This window comes from Falco naumanni, chromosome 5, assembly GCF_017639655.2.
Source record: "Falco naumanni isolate bFalNau1 chromosome 5, bFalNau1.pat, whole genome shotgun sequence".
NCBI lineage: Eukaryota > Metazoa > Chordata > Aves > Falconiformes > Falconidae > Falco > Falco naumanni.
The window spans coordinates 78,174,478-78,193,075 of NC_054058.1; the positions used below are offsets into that span (position 1 = coordinate 78,174,478).

At 68.6% G+C, this 18,598-nt stretch overlaps 1 protein-coding gene across 1 annotated transcript in view; it reads right to left on the minus strand.

Annotated features, from left to right (window-relative positions):
* The window catches only part of LOC121089391 (proline-rich protein 12-like), a 20,801-nt gene continuing 2,203 nt past the window's right edge, over nt 1–18,598 (minus strand). The window contains 18 exon segments of the mRNA XM_040596595.1: nt 1–141; nt 953–1,048; nt 1,950–2,078; nt 2,630–2,727; nt 2,815–2,940; nt 3,878–4,239; nt 5,022–5,155; nt 6,635–6,730; nt 6,732–6,752; nt 8,732–9,045; nt 10,603–10,830; nt 10,833–11,073; nt 11,105–11,146; nt 13,709–14,459; nt 14,461–15,293; nt 15,325–15,540; nt 15,542–17,103; nt 17,733–17,988. Of these exon segments, the coding sequence (XP_040452529.1) occupies nt 1–141; nt 953–1,048; nt 1,950–2,078; nt 2,630–2,727; nt 2,815–2,940; nt 3,878–4,239; nt 5,022–5,155; nt 6,635–6,730; nt 6,732–6,752; nt 8,732–9,045; nt 10,603–10,830; nt 10,833–11,073; nt 11,105–11,146; nt 13,709–14,459; nt 14,461–15,293; nt 15,325–15,540; nt 15,542–17,103; nt 17,733–17,988 (5,646 nt within the window).

Sequence of the window (18,598 nt, forward strand, 5' to 3'; positions counted from 1 at the left end):
TCAGGCGCACTTGGTCTGGGCCTGGGCCAGGAGATCGCTGAAGGAGTCGAAGAGGCGCTCGAGCCAGGCCTGGTTGCGCATGCACTGCTGCACCACCTCCTCCTGCCCCAGGTCCTCGTCCTGCCCTTCGATGGCCGTCGTCTGCGGGGGAGGAGGGGCACTGTCACCGGGGGGGGGGGGAGGGGGGGGGGTCACCGGGGCAGGGGGGGGGGCAGGGGAGAGCCGCCCAGGTGGTCACTGCCAAGGGGATGGGGCGGGGGGAGATGGCTACCGGTACGAAGGGGTTGGCCACCAGGATCGGTGAGGGAAGGGGGATGGGGGTGGAGGTGGCCATCATGATGACCACCATGGGGGTGTGTGGCCACCAGGATGGGCTGAAGGAGAGAGGACGGGGGGGGGGGGGGTGGGGGGGTGGTGGAAGTGGCTACTGCCACACGGGGGTTGGCCACCAGGATAGGTGAGGGAGGGGGCATGGGGGTGGAGGTGGCCACCATGATGGCCACCATGGCGGGGGGCGGGGGGGGGGGGGGGGCGGATGGCCACCAGGATGGACTGAAGGAGAGGGGATGGGGTGAAGGTGGCCACCATGATGGATGGGAGGAGGAGGGGAGGACGGCCACCAGGATGGGCTGAAGGAGAGGGCATGGGGGTGGAGGTGGCTACTGCCACAAAGGGGGTGGCCACCAGGATGGGTGAGGGCAGGGGGATGGGGGTGGACGTGGCCACCATGGGGGGGGGGGTGGCCACCAGGATGCAGTGCAGGGGAGCCACAGGGGGGCTTTGGGGGGCCACGGGGACACATGGGGGGCTGGGGCGGGGGGGGACCAAAGGGGCTCATGGGGGGCTGCAGGGGGGGGCAGTGGGGGGCATGAGAGGCTGTGGGGGGCTGCGGAGGGCTGCAGGAGGCTGTGGGGGTCCATGGGGGGCCGTGGGGGCCCGTGGGGGTCCACACCTCGTCCTTGCAGCGCAGGAAGGTGTGGTACTTGTAGTGGTGCAGCGAGTGGTACAGGGTGTAGAAGAAAGATTTCTCCACCTCCACCTTGAACTCCTGGGGGAGGAGGCGCACGGGCTCAGCCCCCCCCCCTAAACCCCCCCCCCCCCCGACCCCCAGCTCCTGAGACCCCCGGACTCCCTGAGACCCCTCCCAGACCCCGTGGGAAGGCTCAGGACCCGCCAAGGTCACCCCAGAAGGTCTCAAGACCCCCCAGACCCCCCCTGAGACCCCCAGGAACACCTGGGACTCCCCTCAAGACCCCTGAGGACACCCCTTGCCCCCCCCCCCCCCAAGACCCCCCAGAACAACCCTGAAACCCCCCAGGAACCTCCCCAAGACGCCCCAGGACACCTCTGGGATCCCCCTGAGACCCCCCAGGACACCCCTGGGACACCCCCCAGACCCCCCTGAAACCCCTAGAAACCCCCCAAGACCCCCTGGGACCCCCCCCAAGACCCCTGAGACACCCTAGGACACCCCTTGGGCCCCACCCAAGACCCCCCAGGACACCCCTGAGACCCCTAGGAGCCCCCCCTGAACCCCTGGGACACCCCCTAGACCCCCTGAGACCCTCTGGGACCCTCCCCAAGACCCCCGTGACCCCCCTAGGACACCCCTTGGGCCCGCCCCAAGACACCCCCAGACCCCGCTGACACCCCCAGGATCCCCCTGGGACCCCCAGGACTCCCCATACCTGCAGCCTGCCCGTATTTCCCTTGATTTGGGTGAAGGTTTTGTAATTGTGGGGACCCCCAGGACCCCCCTGAGACCCCCCCAGGACCCCCTCAGAATCCCCCGTGATCCCTCCAGGGACACCCAGGACCCCCACCCCCCCTCCCATCCCCATGCTCCTCTTGGCTTTTCCAAGGGTTTTGCACTTGCAGGAGCTTCAGGGCCCCCTAGGATCCCCTAGGGACCCCCCTGAGCCCCCCCAGAACCCCTGGGACCCCCATACCTGGGGCTTGCCCACGCTCCTCTTGACCTTGCTGAGGGTTTTGCGGTTGTAGGGCTCCCCCCCGGGGCGCAGCTTCACCAGCGACTCCCCCGGCTCGGCGTGCAGCTGGGGGAAGGTGTGCAGGGCCTCCTGGGGGGGCACGGGGCAGGGGGTATCACCAGGTGGCATGGGGACCCCCGCCCCAGGGGGACACCGGGGGGGGTCCCGTCACCCTTGGGCATTAGGGGCTCCCCAGAGGGATCCCAGTGCTGTGGGCATGGGGGCATTGGGGGGGGGGGAGGGGCTGTTGTAGGGGACACCAGGGGGGTCCCTGTCACCAGATGGCAGGGGGACACCCCATATCACCTGAAAGCCCCCCCAGCCCCACAGGGACCCCCCCAAGCCCCATAACAGCCCCCCAACCCCCTGAACAATTCTTCCAGCCCCCCCGCAAGACCCCCCAGCTCCCCAAGCCCCCCCAGCCCCCTAGCAAACCCCCAGCCCCCTAGTGACCCTTCCAGCCCCCCAACAGCCCCCCAGTGACACCCCCCAGTCCCCCAACAGCCCTCCCCAGCCCCCCAGAGCTCCCCCAGACCCCTAGTGACCCTTCCAGCCCCCCAGCAGCCCCCCCAACACCCTAGCGACCCCCCCAGCCCCACAGTGATGCTTCCAGCCCCCCAGAGCCCCCCCCCCAGCCCCACCTGTAAGGAGGGGTTGAGCGTCACCCGCTTGAGGACTTTCTTCTTGTGATCGTTGAGGATCCCGTCGATCTTGCGCATGGGGGGCAGGTAGAGCTCATCTGGGGGGGGGGGGAGGGGCTGCGTTAGGTGGGGGCGGGGGGCCCTGGCAGAGGGGGGCTGGGGGGAGTGTGGGGGAGGAGCCCTACCGTTGGTGTCCTCGAGCGCCTGGATCATGTCAGGGTCGAGGGCGGTGCTGACCAGCATCTCCACGTAGCTGCGGTACATCTCCTTCATGGCCCGCGTGTTCAGCACCCGCCCTGGCGGCGCCCGCTCTGCGGGGGGCAGCGCCCCTTTAAGGCGGGGACACGCCCTCCCCAGAAAGCCACGTCCCCTCTGAGCTGGGAGCCACACCCACAAGAGCCCCCCTCCCCCGTCAAGGCTGAGCATCGCCCCAAGAGGGCCCCGCAGAAAGCAGCTGCAGCCTCTTTAAAAGGAAGCCACGCCCACAAGGGGAGCCACGCCCCTTTAACAGCCCCACCCACACCTCACATCCCACCCCTTAGGGCTGTGGCCTCGCCCAATGGGACAGCTCCTCCCGCCTTTCAGAGAGCCTGGCCCTTTAAGGAGAGGCCCCGCCGACACGAAATGCCCCGCCCCCTCGCAGCACCGCCCACCTGGCAGGCCACGCCTCTTTCACCACAGTCCCGCCCCCTTCCAGGGGTGCATTGTCCCTTTAAATGACAGTCCCGCCCCTTCGGTGGAACCCCGCCCCTTTCACACCAAGCCCCGCCCCCACCACGGGGAAACCCCGCCCCTTTTAAAGGGGACGCGGCCTGGCCCGGCGCATCACCCCTTAAGGACCCAGCCCTGCCCCGCCCCCCCAAATCCCCAGGACCCCCCAAATCCCCCCTCCTGCCCCCCAACCTGCCCCAGGGACCCCCCCCAAACCCTCAGGGACCCCCCAAGTCTGAACGCCCCCCCCCCATATTCCTCCCATGGAAGCCACAGGACCCCCCAGCTCCCCCCCTCCTGCCTCCCAACCCCCCAGGGACCCCCCGCAAAATCCTCAGGGACCCCCCAAGTCTGAAGACACCCCCCCAAATCTCCAGCCCCCCCCCCCCCCCCCCAAATACTCAGGGACCCCCAGAACCCCCAACATTCCCCCCACGGAAGCCACAGGGCCCCCCAAATTCCCCCCCCCCCCCCCGCCTCCCAACCCCCCCAGCCCCCCCAGTGTTGGGGTGCCCCCCCCGCCCCCCCCAGACTCACCCTCCTCGCTCTGGGGGTCTGGGCTGGACTCAGACTCTGACGACGTCGCCGCCTCCTTCAGCCATTTTTTCCTCTTTTTGGGGGGGGGCTCCGCTTTGACTTTGGGGGGCTTGGGCTTGGGCTTGGGGGGGCCGGGGGGCACCCGGGGGGGTCCCGCGGCCGGCGCGGGGGCCGGAGGTTCGGGTTTCTCCGTTTTGGGGGGTTTCTCAGGTTTGGAGGGTTTCTCCGGCCGGGGGGGTTTCTCAGGCCGGGGGGGCTTCTCGGGGCGCTCGGGTTTGGGGGGCTTCTCGGGGGGCTCCGGCTTCTCCGCCCGGGGCGGGGCGGGGGCTTTGGGGCCGCTGGCCTTGGGCTGGCTCTGCCTCCTGGGGGGGGGCGGGGGGGGTCAGGGGTGTGGGGACACCCCCGCCCCCCCCCCTCGATTATGGTATGGGGGTGACAGGGATTCCCGCCCCACCCCCCCCCCCCGAGCCGCTCAGACCATGGGACCCTCCCCCAGGCATGGGAGCAATGGGGGACCCCTCCCCAAATGTCCCCTCGGCCTTTTGGGACAATAGGGACCCTCTCGAGGTTGTGGGGACAAGGGGACACACCCACTCCCAAATGTCCGCCCAGGACCCTGGGGACAGGGGGGACCCCCCCCGAACACCCGGTGTCCCTGGGGGGGGAGGGGGACCCCCCCCCCACGTCCCCTCCCGTGTCCTTGGAGACCCCGCCATGTCCCCAGCGTCCCCCATGTCCCCTCGTGCCCCCTAAGTCCCCCATGTCCCCAGTGTCCTCCACGTCCTCGATGTCCGCCAGCGTCCCCAGTATCCTCCAACATCCCCAGTGTCCCCCATGTCCCCGATGTCCCCAGCATCCCCCATCCCCCTCACGTCCCCCAATGTCCCCAGTGTCCCCCATTCCTCTGGTGTCCGCAACATCCTCAGTGCCCCCCCCCTCCATGCTCCCCGATGTCCCTGATGTCCCCAACGCCCCCAGTGTCCCCGTGTCCCCACCTGACGGCGGCCAGGGGCCGGTGCCAGGGCTTGCGGGAGCAGACACACACAGAGCCCCGTGTCCCCCATGTCCCCGATGCCCCCCATGTCCCCAGCGCCCCCGATGCCCCCGATGCCCCCCAGTGTCCCCAGTGTCCCCGTGTCCCCACCTGACGGCGGCCAGCGGCCGGTGCCAGGGCTTGCGGGAGCAGACCCGCACGTAGTCCTTCTTGTTGACGTTCTCCAGGAACTTGACGTAGAGCCGCTGGTACCGGTTCTTGGCGTCCCCGAAGTAGCCCAGGTACTGGGGGGGGAGGGGCACGGGGGGGGTCAGGGGCACCCCAGTACCCACAGCCCCCCCCAGACCTCAAATACCCCCAGGGACCCCCCCCGACCCGAAAATCCCCCCCAGTACCCACAGCCCCCCCCAGACCTGAAATCCCCCCCAGCACCCCCCAGGGACCACCCCAGACCCCCAATAACCCCAGGAACCCCCAAACACCCACGCACCTCCCCTCCCCCCCCCCCCAGGGACCGACCCCCTCCAGACCCCAAATACCCCCAGGACTCCCCAGGGACTCCCCCAGGGACACCCCCCCAGGACTCCCAGAGACCCTCCATGACCCCAAATGTCCCCAGACCCCCACCTGTAGCCTCCCAGGGACACCCCCCACTCCCCAAATACCCCCCGACCCCCCCCGACCCCAAATTACCCCCGAGACGCCCCCCCCCGGGACCCCCCTGACCCCAAATAACCCCAAGACAGGGATCCCAGATATTTTTTTTTTTGGGGGGGGGGGGGGGAAGTCCCAGGTCTTTTTTGGGGGGTGAGGGTCCCAGGGATTTTTTTGGGGGGTCCCAGGTCTGGGGGTGTCCCAGGTTTTTTTTTTGGGGGGGGGTGTCCCCGGCCTGGAAGGGGTCCCAGGTTTTTTTGGGGGGTCCCAGGTCTGGGGGATCCCAGTTTTTTGGGTGGGGTGTCCTAGGTCTGGGGGGGGGTCCCAGCTTTTTTTGGGGAGGAGCGTCCCAGGTCTGGGAAGGGTCCCAGATTTTTTTTTGGGGGGGGGGGGGCGCCGCACGTCTGGGAGCATGTTCCACTGTTTTTTTCGAGGGGGGTCCCAGTTTTCTGGGGGGGGGGTGTCCCAGGTCTGGGGGCGTGTCCCAGGTCTAGGAGGTGGTCTCAGTTTTTTGGGGGGGCATCCCAGGTTATTTTTGGGGGGGGGGTGTCCCAGGTCTGGGGGTGTCCCAGGTTTTTTTTTGGGGGGGGGGGCCAGATCTGGTGGGGGGGGTTCCCAAGTTTATTTCTTGGGGGGGTCCCAGGTCTGGCGGGGGGGGGGGTCCCAAGTTTTATTTTTTGGGGGGTCCCAGGTCGGGGCGGGTCCCAGTTTTTTTGGTGGGGTGTCCCAGGTCTAGGGGGGGCCCTTTTTTGGGGGGGGGGGTCCCAGGTCTGGGTGGGGTCCCCATTTTTTGGGGGGGGTGTCCCAGGTCTAGGGCGGGGCCCAGTTCTTTTTTGAGGGGGAGTCCCAGGTCTAGGGGGGGGGGGGGGCAGGTTTTTTTTGGGGGGGTCCCAGGTCTGGGAGGGGGTCAAGTTTTTTTTTTTTTTGGGGGGGGGGGGAATCCCAGTTTTTTTGGATGGGGTGTCCCAGGTCTTGGGGGGGTGGGGGGTGGGGGCGGGGTGTGTGTCCCAGGTTTTTCTGGGGGGAAACCCAGGTCGGGGGGGGGGGGGGGGGGTACCAGGTTTTTTTTTTTGGGGGGGGGGTCCCAGACCTGAGCCCCCCCCACTCACGTTGCTGGTGGCGCAGAACTGGCGCTGCCCGTCCTTGATCTCGGGGGTGAATTTCTGCAGCAGCGCCTTCTGCACCCGCCAGATGGGGGGGGGCTCCCCGGCCCGTCTGCAGCGCCAGCTGGGGGGGGGCACCGGGGGGTCAGGGGGGGGCTGAGCCCCCCCCGACCCCCCCCGTGCCCCCCCCAGCCCCTGCCCCCCCCCCCCAGCCCCCCCCTCACCCCCCAGCGCCCTCCCCAGCCCCCTTGCTCCCCCCCCCCAGCAACACCCCCCTTCACCCCCAGCAACACACCCCAACCCCCTCCTCCCCCCCAGAGCCTCTCCCAGTGCTCCCAGTGCCTCCTCCCGACTCCCATCCCCTCTCCCATTGCGTTCTAGTGCGTGTTCCTGCTTCCCAGTGCGCACCAGTAACTACCGGTCACGCACCGTACCTTGCAGCACTCGCCCCAGTGCCTCCCAGTGCACACCAGCCACTACTGGGCCCTCTCCGTACCTTGCGGTCCCTCTCCCAGTGCCTCCCAGTATCTCCCAGTGACTCCCCCTGCCTCCCAGTGCACACCACTAACTACCAGCTTCTCTTCGTACCTTGCAGTTTTTCTCCTAGTACCTGCATCCCAGTATACCCCACTAACTACTGTTCCTTTTCCATACCTTACAGTGCCCTTCCCAGTGCCTCCTCCCAACTCCCAGTCTCTCTCCCAGTGCCTCTTCCTGCCTCCCAGTGCCTCCCAGTGCACACCCCTAACCACTGGTCCCTCTCCGTGCTTTGCAGTCCCTCTCCCATTGCCTCCTCCCGACTCCCATTCCCTCTCCCAGTGCCTCATCCTGACTCCCAGTGCCTCCCAGTGCCTCGTCCTGACTCCCATTCCCTCTCCCAGTGCCTCCCAGTGCCTCCTCCCAACTCCGTTTCTTCTCCAAGTGCCTCCCAGTACCTCCTCCCGACTCCTATTCCCTCTCCCAGTACTTCCTCCCGACTCACATTCCCTCTCCCAGTGCCTCCCAGTATCTCCCAGTACCTCCTCCCGACTCCCATTCCCTCTCCCAGTACTTCCTCCCGACTCCTATTCCCTCTCCCAGTACTTCCTCCCGACTCACATTCCCTCTCCCAGTGCCTCCCAGTATCTCCCAGTACCTCCTCCCGACTCCCATTCCCTCTCCCAGTACTTCCTCCCAACTCACATTCCCTCTCCCAGTGCCTCCCAGTATCTCCCAGTACCTCCTCCCGACTCCCATTCCCTCTCCCAGTACTTCCTCCCAACTCACATTCCCTCTCCCAGTACTTCCTCCCGACTCACATTCCCTCTCCCAGTGCCTCCCAGTATCTCCCAGTACCTCCTCCCGACTCCCATTCCCTCTCCCAGTACCTCCTCCCGACTCCTATTCCCTCTCCCAGTACTTCCTCCCGACTCACATTCCCTCTCCCAGTGCCTCCCAGTATCTCCCAGTACCTCCTCCCGACTCCCATTCCCTCTCCCAGTGCCTCCCAGTATCTCCCAGTGCCTCCTCCCGACTCCCATTCCCTGTCCCAGTGCCTCCTCCCGACTCCCATTCCCTGTCCCAGTGCCTCCCAGTATCTCCCAGTGCCTCCTAGTGCCCTCTCCTGGCTCCCACTCCCTCTCCCAGTGCCTCCTCCCGACTCCCATTCCTCTCCCAGTGCCTCGTCCTGACTCCCACTCCCTCTCCCAGTGCCTCCCAGTGCCTCCTCCCAACTCCGTTTCTTCTCCAAGTGCTTCCCAGTACCTCCTCCCGACTCCTATTCCCTCTCCCAGTACTTCCTCCCGACTCACATTCCCCCTCCCAGTATCTCCCAGTGCCTCCTCCCGACTCCCATTCCCTCTCCCAGTGCCTCCCAGTATCTCCCAGTGCCCTCTCCTGGCTCCCACTCCCTCTCCCAGTGCCTCCTCCCGACTCCCATTCCCTCTCCCAGTGCCTCCCAGTACTTCCTCCCGACTCCCCTTCCCTCTCCCAGTGCCTCCCAGTATCTCCCAGTGTCTCCTCCCGACTCCCATTCCCTCTCCCAGTGCCTCCCAGTATCTCCCAGTGCCTCCTAGCGCCCTCTCCTGGCTCCCACTCCCTCTCCCAGTGCCTCCCAGCGCCCACCTTGAGGGCCTGGATGTCCTCCACACGGACGACAAACTCGTCCCTCTCGCGGAAGATGCCCTCCCCGCCGCTCTCCGCCTCGTCCTCATCCGTGTCCCCGCAGACAGCCGCCGTCTCCTGCTTCTTGGCCAGGTGAAGCGGCCGCGAGTCCTCGGGCTCCTCCCGCTCGGGGGACGCGGGGGGCACCGGCTCAGGGGGTGGTTTGGCCACCGGGGGGGACGCCGGGGCTACCGAGGCCACCGGGGTGGGCGGTTCGGCCTGGGGGCTCTCCGAGGGTGCGGGGCTGGGGGGCTTCTCCTCTGGTGGGGGGACATCTGTGGGGGGAGAGACATGACATGGCAGGGGGGGGTGTCAGGGGGATGGGGATGGCCCTGGGGGCGTCAGCTGCGGGAGGGAGCTCTTTGGGGGTCCCTTCCCCAAGGGTTTGGGGGGGCTGGAGGACCCCAGGGGGCCCTGGTGGATCCCAGGGGCATCCAGCCCCCCCCGGAGGGTCCCAGGGGGTCCCTATGTGCCGCAGGAGGGTCCCAGGGGGTCTCTGGCTCCCAGGGAGTCTCTAGGGGTCCCAGGGGGTCTTCTGGGGGGTCCCAGGGGGATTCTATGGGTCCCAGGGAGTCTTCCAGGGGGGTCCCAGGCACTCCCAGGGGTCCCAGGGGCTCCCATGGGGTCTCTATGGGTCCCAGGGGGTCTCCTTAGGGGCTTCCTATGGGTCCCAGGGGCTCCCAGGGGGTCTCTATGGGTCCTGGGGGTGTCTCTGTGTGTCCCAGGGGTTCCCAGGGTCTACCAGAGGGTCTCTATGGGTTTTAGGGGCTCCTTAGGGGCTCCCTATGGGTCCCAGGGGGTCTCTATGGGTGCCGGGGGGTCCCAGGAGCTCCCGGGCAGTCTCTATGGGTCCCAGGGTCTCCCTATGGGTCCCAGGGGCTTCCAGGGGGGTCTCTATGGGTCCCAGGGGGTGTCAATGGGTCCCAGGGGAGTCCCAGGTGCTCCCAGACAGTCTCTATGGGTCCCAGTGACTCCCAGTGTCTCCCAGGGGCTTTCTAGGGGTCCCAGGGGGGTCCAAGGGTCTCCCAGAGGGTCTCTATGGGTTTCAGGGTCTCCTTAGGGGCTCCCTATGGGTCCCAGGGGGTCTCTATGTGTCCCGAGGAGGTCCCAGGTGCTCCACGTGGGGTCTCTATGGGTCCCAGGGTCTCCCAGTGGCTCCCTATGGGTCCTGGGGGCTCCCAGGGGGGTCTCTATGGGTCCCAGGCAGTCTTTATGGGTCCCAGGGGGTCCCTATGGGTCCCGGGGGCTCCAGGTGCTCCCAGGTGGTCTCTATGGGTTCCAGGGACTCTCCAGGGGCTCCCAAGGGGGTCCCAGGTGCTCCCATGGGTTCCAGGGGCTCCCTAGGGGTCCCAGGGGGTCTCTATGGGTCCCAGGGGGTCTCTCTGTGTCCCGGGGGGGGTCCCGGGGCTGTCTCCGTGGCTCCCTAGGGGTCCCAGGGGGTCTCTATGGGTCCCAGGGGTGTCTCTGTGTGTCCCAGGGGGGGTCCCGGGGCTGTCTCCATGGCTCCCTAGGGGTCCCAGGGGGTCTCTATGGGTCCCGGGGGTCTCTATGGATCCCAGGGGGGGTCCCGGGGCTGTCTCCGTGGCTCCCTAGGGGTCCCAGGGGGTCTCTATGGGTCCCGGGGGTCTCTACGGATCCCAGGGGGGGGTCCCCGGGCTGTCTCCGTGGCTCCCTAGGGGTCCCAGGGGGTCTCTATGGGTCCCAGGGTCTCCCTTGGGCTCCCAGCCCCACCCCCCCCCCCTCTCCCCCCCTGCCCACCAGGAGCCCTGTATGAGGGGCTGTGGTGGGGGGGGTGGGGGGGTGGGGGGGGAGGTGCCGCGCCGCCCACCCACCGGCGGGGTCGGGGTCCTTGCGGTCAGCGGGGTCGTAGAGGGCGGAGATGGCGGAGGAGATGCTCTTCTGCAGGTCCTGGTTCTTGCTGACCGAGTCCTCCTCGTCGGAGGAGAAGGAGGGCAGCGTCTCCAGGTTGCGCTTCAGCTCCTCGTCCAGCCGCTTGCAGGGGCTGGGACACGCCATCACCAGCCCCTCGCCCTCGCCCCCCTCCAGCCCCCCCGGCAGCAGGGGGGGACCGACGGCGAAAGGGGGGGGGGGCGGGGGGGGGGGGCGCGGGGGGTCTTGGAGGGGCTGGTGGCGGCGGGGGGCAGCGCCTGGCGCTTGCCCGACTTGAGGAAGTCCAGGAAGGAGGCCATGAAGCCCGACTTCATCTCCGGCTGCTTCTCCTCCACCTCCTTGATCTTCTGCTTGATGCGCTCCCGCGTCTGGCTGCTGTCCAGGGGGGGCTCGGCCCCCGGGGGGGGGGGCGCCTGCCAGCGGGGGACCCCCCCCCTCCGGCACCAGCGGGACCCCCTCGCCACCCTTCGGCACCGCCAGCTTGATCTGGGGGGAGGGGTTGAGGGGTTAGGGGGGACCCCTGGGGACCGCCCCCCCCCCGGTATCTGTTGGGGTGGCCCCCCCAGAGCTCCCAGCGCCCCCCCACAGAGCTCCCAGTGCCCCCCCCCAGAGCTCCCAGTACCCCCATTATCTCCCAGCGCCCCCCCATCTCTCCCAGCGCCCCCCCATCTCTCCCAGCGCCCCCCCACAGAGCTCCCAGTACCCCCATTATCTCCCAGCGCCCCCCCACAGAGCTCCCAGTACCCCCATTATCTCCCAGCGCCCCCCATCTCTCCCAGTGCCCCTGTTATCTCCCAGTGCCTTCCCATCTCTCCCAGCGCCCCCCCACAGAGCTCCCAGTACCCCCATTATCTCCCAGCGCCCCCCCACAGAGCTCCCAGTACCCCCACTATCTCCCAGCACCCCCCCATCTCTCCCAGTGCCCGTTATCTCCCAGTGCCTTCCCATCTCTCCCAGTGCCCCCCACAGAGCTCCCAGTACCCCCATTATCTCCCAGCGCCCCCCCCATCTCTCCCAGTGCCCCTGTTATCTCCCAGTGCCTTCCCATCTCTCCCAGTGCCCCCCCCAGAGCTCCCAGTGCCCGCTCATCTCTCCCAGTGCTCCCATTATCTCCCAGTGCCCCCCCCCCCATCTCCCAGTGCCACCTGTTACCTCCCAGTTCCCCCCCCCAGAACTCCCAGTGCCCCCTATCTCTCCCAGGGCCCCCATTATCTCCCAGTGTCCCCCCCCCCGAGAGCTCCCAGTGCCCCCCCATCTCTCCCAGTGCTCCCATTATCTCCCAGTGCCCCCCCCCAGGGAGCTCCCAGTACCCCTATTCTCTCCCAGTGCCCCCCCCATCGCTCCCAGTGCCCCCCCATCTCCCAGTGCCACCCATTATCTCCCAGCGCTCCCCCCCGAGAGCTCCCGTGCCCCCCCCATGTCTCCCAGTGCCCCCTCGCCTCTCCCAGTGGCCCCCCCATGAGATCCCAGTGCCCCCCCATTATCTCCCAATGCCCCCATTATCTCCTAGTGTCCCCCCAAGGGAGCTCCCACTGCGCCCCCATGTCTCCCAGTGCCCCCCCCCCCCCGCCCCGGGAGTTCCCAGTGCCCCCCCCAACTCTCCCACTGCCCTCATTATCTCCCAGTTTCCCCCCAGGGAACCCTCAGTGCCCCCATTATCTCCTAGTGTTCCCCCATCTCTCCCAGTGCCCCCCCCAGGAGCTTCCAGTGCCCTCCAAGAGTTCCCAGTGCCGCAACACATCCCCCCACATCACTTACCAGGACATTCCAGTGCACCCCAGTTCCTCCACAGCCCCCTGCGGTCACCCCCAGACACCCCCCAGTCCTGACCAGTGCCCCCCAACAGCCCAGAAGCGACTGGAAACCCCCTCAAATACTCCCTCCCCCCTGACATCTGCACCCCCAGACCATGCAACACCCCCCAGCACCCCAAGACCCCCTCAACCCCCCCCAAATCCTCACCTGGAGGGGCTGGAGGTCTCCAAGCCATCACCTTGCCCAACCTTGGGGCTTTTGGTGGCCATCAGAGGGCAATGGACCCATGGGAACCCCCCCCAAAGAGCCCAAAGACCCCCTTTCTCCCCCAACCTTCACCTTCCAAGACCCTGCAGCACCCCCAGCCCCCCAAGACCCCCTCAACTCCCCCCAAATCCTCACCTGGAGGAACTCAATGGTTTCCAAGCCATCGCCATGGCCAACCTTGGGGCTTTTGGTGGCCATCAGAGGGCAATGGACTGATGTGAACCCCCCAGAGCCCAGACACCTTTTTTCCCCCAACCTTCACCTCCCAAGACCCCGCAGCACCCCCCAGCACCCAAGACCCCCTTAAGCCCCCCAAATACTCACCTGGAGGAGCTCAGGAGTCTCCAAGTCATCCCCATAGCCAACCTTGAGACTTTTGGTGCCCATTGAAGGGCAACGGACCCATGGGAACCCCCCAAAGACCCCTTGTATCTCGCAACCCCCCACCTCCCAAGGCCCCGCAGCCCCCCCCCCCCCCCAAGACCCACCTTGAGGGGCTTGAGGGTCTCCAAGCCATCGCCATGGCCAACCTTGAGGCTTTTGGGGGCCATCAGAGGGCAATGGACTGATGTGAATCCCCCAAAGAGCCCAGACACCCCTTTTTGTCCCCCAACCTTCACCTCCCAAGACCCCGCAGCACCCCAAGACCCCCTTAATCCTCCCCAAATCCTCACTTGGAGGAGCTCAAGGGTCTCCAAGCCATTGCCATGGCCAACCTTGAGGCTTTTGGTGGCCGTCAGAGAGCAATGGACCCATGGGAACACCCCAAAAAGCCCAAAGACCCCCCCTTTACCTCCCAATCTTCACCTCCCAAGGCCCCCCCAGCACCGCAAGGCCCCCAGATCCTCACCTGGAGGAGCTCAAGGGTCTCCAAGCCATCGCCATGGCCAACCTTGAGGCTTTTGGTGGCCATCGAAGGGCAACGGGTCCATGGGAACCCCTCAAAAAGCCCAAAGACCCCCCCTTTATCTCCCAACCTTCACCCCCCAAGCCCCCGCAGCACCCCAAGCCCCCCCCAAAACCCACCTTGAGGGGCTTGAGCGGCTCCAACCCGTTGCCATCAGCCCCCTCCTCGCCGCCCTTCTTCCCCCGTCCCCTTCCCCGTCCCCGGGGCTTCTTGGCTCCGTCGGGGGCCAGCAGCCCGGGGGGCTCGGCCAAGGGTCGGATACGTGGGCGCCCCCGGGGACGGGGGGGTCCTTCTCGCTTGGGCTTGGTGGGCTTGCGGCCACGTTTCTTGGGGCCGGGGTGGGGGCCAGGGTGGGGACAGAAGTCGATGTCCCCCATGGGGCTGAGGCTGGGCCGGGCTCGGCAGCTGGAGATGAGGTCCGGGAGCAGGTCGGGCAGGCGGCGGCTGTTGAGGCGGATGTCGGCGGGGACGTCGGCTTTGTCCTCGTCATCCTCGAACTCGTATTCCTGGGCGTAGGTTTTTTTTGGGGGGGGGAAAGGGTCCCGCTTGCGGAGGAGGTGGAAGGAAGAGGTCTTCAGCAGCTTCTTGGGTTTGGAGGAGCAAAAAAGGGGGGCGGCCAAAGGGGGCTTGGTCCCCTCGCCCGTGCTCTGGATCAGCCCCAGGGGCTCGGCGTTGACGGTGGAGGGCAGCTCGTGCTTGGGGGGCTCCAAGCCCAGCGGGGGGGCTTCGCCCGCCGCCCCCTCGGTGGGGCAGAAAGTGGGGTAGCTCTGCCCCATGTCGTAAGGGGGGGCTTTCAGCCCCTCGGCGCGGGGCTCCAGCCCCCCGCTTCCTTCCTCTTCCTCCTCCTCGGTGGTCTTGGGGAAGTCTTCGGGGGGGGGGCCCGAACATGTCCTCCATCCCGGGGAAGAAGCCGCGGTCCTCGTCCTGCAGCAGCGCGTCGGGGAAGCAGATGGAGGTCAGGGGGACGAAGCGCCCCTTGCCCCCCGCCGGGCTCCCCCCCTCGGCGAACTGGTCCTTGGCTTCCAGCGGGGCGGGGGCCACCGACGGCCCCCCCTCGGGGTCCAGCAGGTGACCGGGGGGTCCTTGCACCCCCCCAGCTTGCCCCAAATGCGGCTCCAACCCCCGGGGGGGCTCCAAAAAGTCTTGGATCTCCTGGGGGGCCGGCAGCACCTCCATGGGTTCGGGGGGCAGCGGCGGGGGGGCTTGGGGGTCCAAGCCCTGCGAGCGGACGTGGGCCTGGTGCAGGTGGGCTTCCAGGAGCAGCTGGGGGGACGGGGCTGCGGGGGGAGCCGGGGGGGCCGGCGGGGCCGGGGGGGGCGGCGGAGGGGGCGGCGGAGGGGGCGGCATCCGCTGCTGCTCCAGGAGGTGGACGTCCAGGGGGGGTCTCCCCTTGGCGCGGGGGTGCAGCTGGCTCTGGGTGTGGGTGAGGACGGAGGGCAGCAGGGACCCCCCCGGTACCGGCACAGCCACCGGGACCACCGGCCCCAGCTCGGGGGGGGGGTCCAGGAGGAGCCCGTGGGGTTCCATGGGGGGCCCCTCACCCACCAGCCGCCCGTGCTCGGGGGTCTTGGGCAGGTAGGGGTGGGCTTGCCCCAGCTCCTTGCCGCTAGCCAAGTGCTCGGCCGGCTTCTTCAGCTCCTGCCCGTACGAGTCCAGGGCAGGGGGCTGGTGGCCGTAGTGGACCACCGAGGTGGCCGCCAGCCCCTCGCCGCCCCCGCCGGCCCCCCCCGCCGGCCCCCCGGTACTCCTTGCCCCGCTCCGGCTTCTTCTTCTCCTTCAGCAGCGCCAGCTCCAGCGCCGCCGGCCCCTCCAGGTTAGAATTGGGCCGGATCACGCTCTGCAGCTGGTACCGCTCCTCCGCCTTCCCCAGCCCCCCGTAGCCCCCCCGCCCCTTGCCCGCCCCCCCCCGCTCCTCGCAGGCCCCCAGCCCCTCAGCCGGCCCGCGGGGGGGGGCTGGGGGCTTGCAGCAGGTGCTGGATGAGGAAATCCTCGTCCTCGCTGCGCTCGGCCGCCAGCAGCTCCGCATCCCCTTTGCCCCCCTTGCCGAAGGCGGGGGGTCGCTCCAGCCCCCCCGGAGCCCCCCCGTAGCCCGGGGCCATGAAGGAGGGTGACAAGACGGAGCCCAGGTACTTCTGGGACTGGCCAGGCGATGCCCCGCTCTGCGGGCGGGCGGCCGGGGGCGACTGCAGGGGGCGGATGATGGGCGAGGGGCTGGAGCCCCCCAAGCCGGCGTAGGGCAGGGGGGCAGGCATGGCGGGCGAGTGGCCAGTGCTGTAGCTGAGGGAGGGGCTGGCAGTGGGGAGCCCCTGGGAGGGGGCCGGGGGGCCATAGGCGGCCGCCTGCCCCCCCTCGGGCTGCACCCCGTAGGGCAGCGCCTGCAGCTGCTCGGGGGAGTAGGTCTGGCCCTGGCTAACGCAGGGCTGTAGCCCCTGGCCCCCCTGCCCCCCCGGCCCCCCGCCTTGCCCCCCGGCTGGGTAACTGGGGGCTTTGCCCCCCAGCTCCCCCCCCTGGCCACCGCTGAAGCCCCCGGTGGGCTGCCCGCTGGCCCCCAGGCTCTGGGGGGCCGGGGCGTTGGTGCCGTAGCCGGTCGCCGGCCCCATGGCCAGCAGGCTCTGCGGCTGGCCCGGCGAGTAGGCGGGCGACTGGCTGGCGATGACGGAGCTGGGTTTGGGGGTGCTGGGGGTGTAGCTGCTTTGGCACTTGGGGGTGGCGGTGGAGCGTGGGGTCTGCCGCGACGCCGAGTAGCTCTTGGACTTGCTGCCGCCGTTGCTGGCGCTGCCGCCGGTGGTGCCGCCGCTGCCGCCGCCACCGGAATACGCCGGCGACTGGATGATGGGGCGGTAGCTCTGCGTCGGCTCCGGCCGCGGCGCCGGAGCGTTTTTGGGGGGCTGTTGGGAACCCTCGGAGCTGGCGGGGGACTGGTCACCCAGGGGGCTGCAGGAGAGCGCGGCACGGTGCGGCATTTGCTGGTAGGAGCCGCCGCAGCTCAGGTAGTGCTGGAGGCTGTGCGCTGCCGGGGCGAGCTGCGGCTGGGCACCCGCCGGCCGCTGGTAGTGCTTGATGACACTGTCCTGGCGTGGCACGGCACGCTCGCCCCCGCCGCCCCCGAAGACCGAAGCATTGTAGAGCTGAGCCGGTTGCTCCGCCGGGGCAGCCAGAGGCGCCGAGAGAAGGTTAAACTGGGAAGAACTGGGTGGTCCGCGATAAGCTGAGCCTTGCGCCGGTAAACCCGAGCCCAGCACGGCGCTGCCCAGGCGTTCGAAGCCCAGGGACGAGGGGACGCTGGGCTGGGTGGGCTTGATGTGCAGCAGGGGGTCGTGGGGGGAGAGGAGCCCGTTGGAGCCGGGGCTGAAGGCGGCTTCGGGCAGGCTGAGGGGCGAGCTCACCGGGAAGCTGCGCCCGCTGAAGGAGGCCGGGTGCTGGTAGGCGCTGAGCGCTGACGACGAGGGGAAGGTGCCTGAGCCTGGCAGCGCTCCCGAGATGAACAGTTCGGCTGGCGCCGGCGTGTGCATGGCTGCGGGGCGAGAGAACGGGGGTGAGACGGGGGGTCGTGCCACCCTCGGAGTAAGGACAGGCTCCCTGGGGCAAGTGGGGACCCCCCCAGGGTAAGTAGCAGCTCCATAGGGCAAGTGGGAACCCCCTTGGGGCAAGGACAAGCTCCCTGGGGCAAGTGGGGACACCCTGGGGTATCTGGGGACTCCCCCAGGGTAAGTAGCAGCTCCCTGGGGCAAGTGGGGACCCCCTCGGGGTAAGGACAGGCTCCCTGGGGGCAAGCGGGGATGCCCTGGGGTACGTGGGGACTCCTCCAGGGCAAGTAGAAGCTCTCTGGGGCAATGAGGAACCCCTTGAGGCAAGCAGAAGCCCCCTAGGGCAAGTGGGCCCCCCCCAGGAGCAAGTACAAGCTCCCTGGGGCAGGACAGGAGCCTCCTGGCACAGCACAGAGCCCCCCAGGGCAGGATAGGACCCTCCCGGGGCAGGCTAGCTCCCCCCACCCCCCGGGGCAGGATAGGACACCCACCCCCCCTTCCCCCCCCACCCCAGGGCAGGCTAGGGCACACACACACCCCCCGGGCAGGCTAGCCCCCTCCCCCCCCCCGGGGCAGGATAGAACCCTCCGAGGCAGAATAGGACCCCCAGACCCACCAGTCTGCCAGGAGGGGGTGCGGAACTGGGAGAGCAGGGAGGAGGCGGAGGGGCCGGGCTGCGGCGCCCGCGACTCCAGCGCCGAGATGAGGTTCATGACGGAGGCGTCAGGCGCAGCTCCGCCCGCGTGGTGCAGCCCCGTCTCAAAGAGCCCCGACAGCCCTGGGGACACAGCGTGACGTGTTGGGGACACCGCAGGGACACCCCCGGCTGTGCCACCCTGGGGACAGGTTGGGAACACCCCGGCCGTGCCACCCTGGGGAGAGGTTGGGGACACCCCCGGCTGTGCCACCCTGGGGACACCACGGGGACACCTTGGCCATGCCACCGTGTCCCCACAGGGATATCCCGGCTGTGCCACCCTGGGGACACCCTGGCCATGCCACCCTGGGGGACACCTTGGCTGTGCCTCCCCAGGGGACAAGTTGGGGACATGGTGGCCTCGGCTCCCCAGGGAACAGGCTGGGGACGTGGTGGCCTTGGCTTCCCATGGGACAGGTTGGGGACACAGTGGCCTTAGCTCCCTGGGGGACAGGGGACAGCTTGGGGGCATACTGGCTGTGCCTCCCCAGGGGACAGGTTGGGGACATGGTGGCCTTGGTTCCCCAGGGGACAGGGGACAGCTTGGGGACCCCCCCATGGACACGGGTGGCCCTGCTTCCCCGGGGGACTGGGGACACGAGCGTGGGGACAGGGGCACAGGGCTGGGGACGCAGATGGGAGTGGGGGGACCACAGGGACAGGGGGACAAAGGGCTGCGGTGCCATGGGGTCGGGGCGACATGGGGACACAGGGACAAAGGGCTGTGGGGTCGGGGTGGTGGGGTGCCACGGTGGCAGAGCGTTGGGGTGGCACGGTGGGGGGGG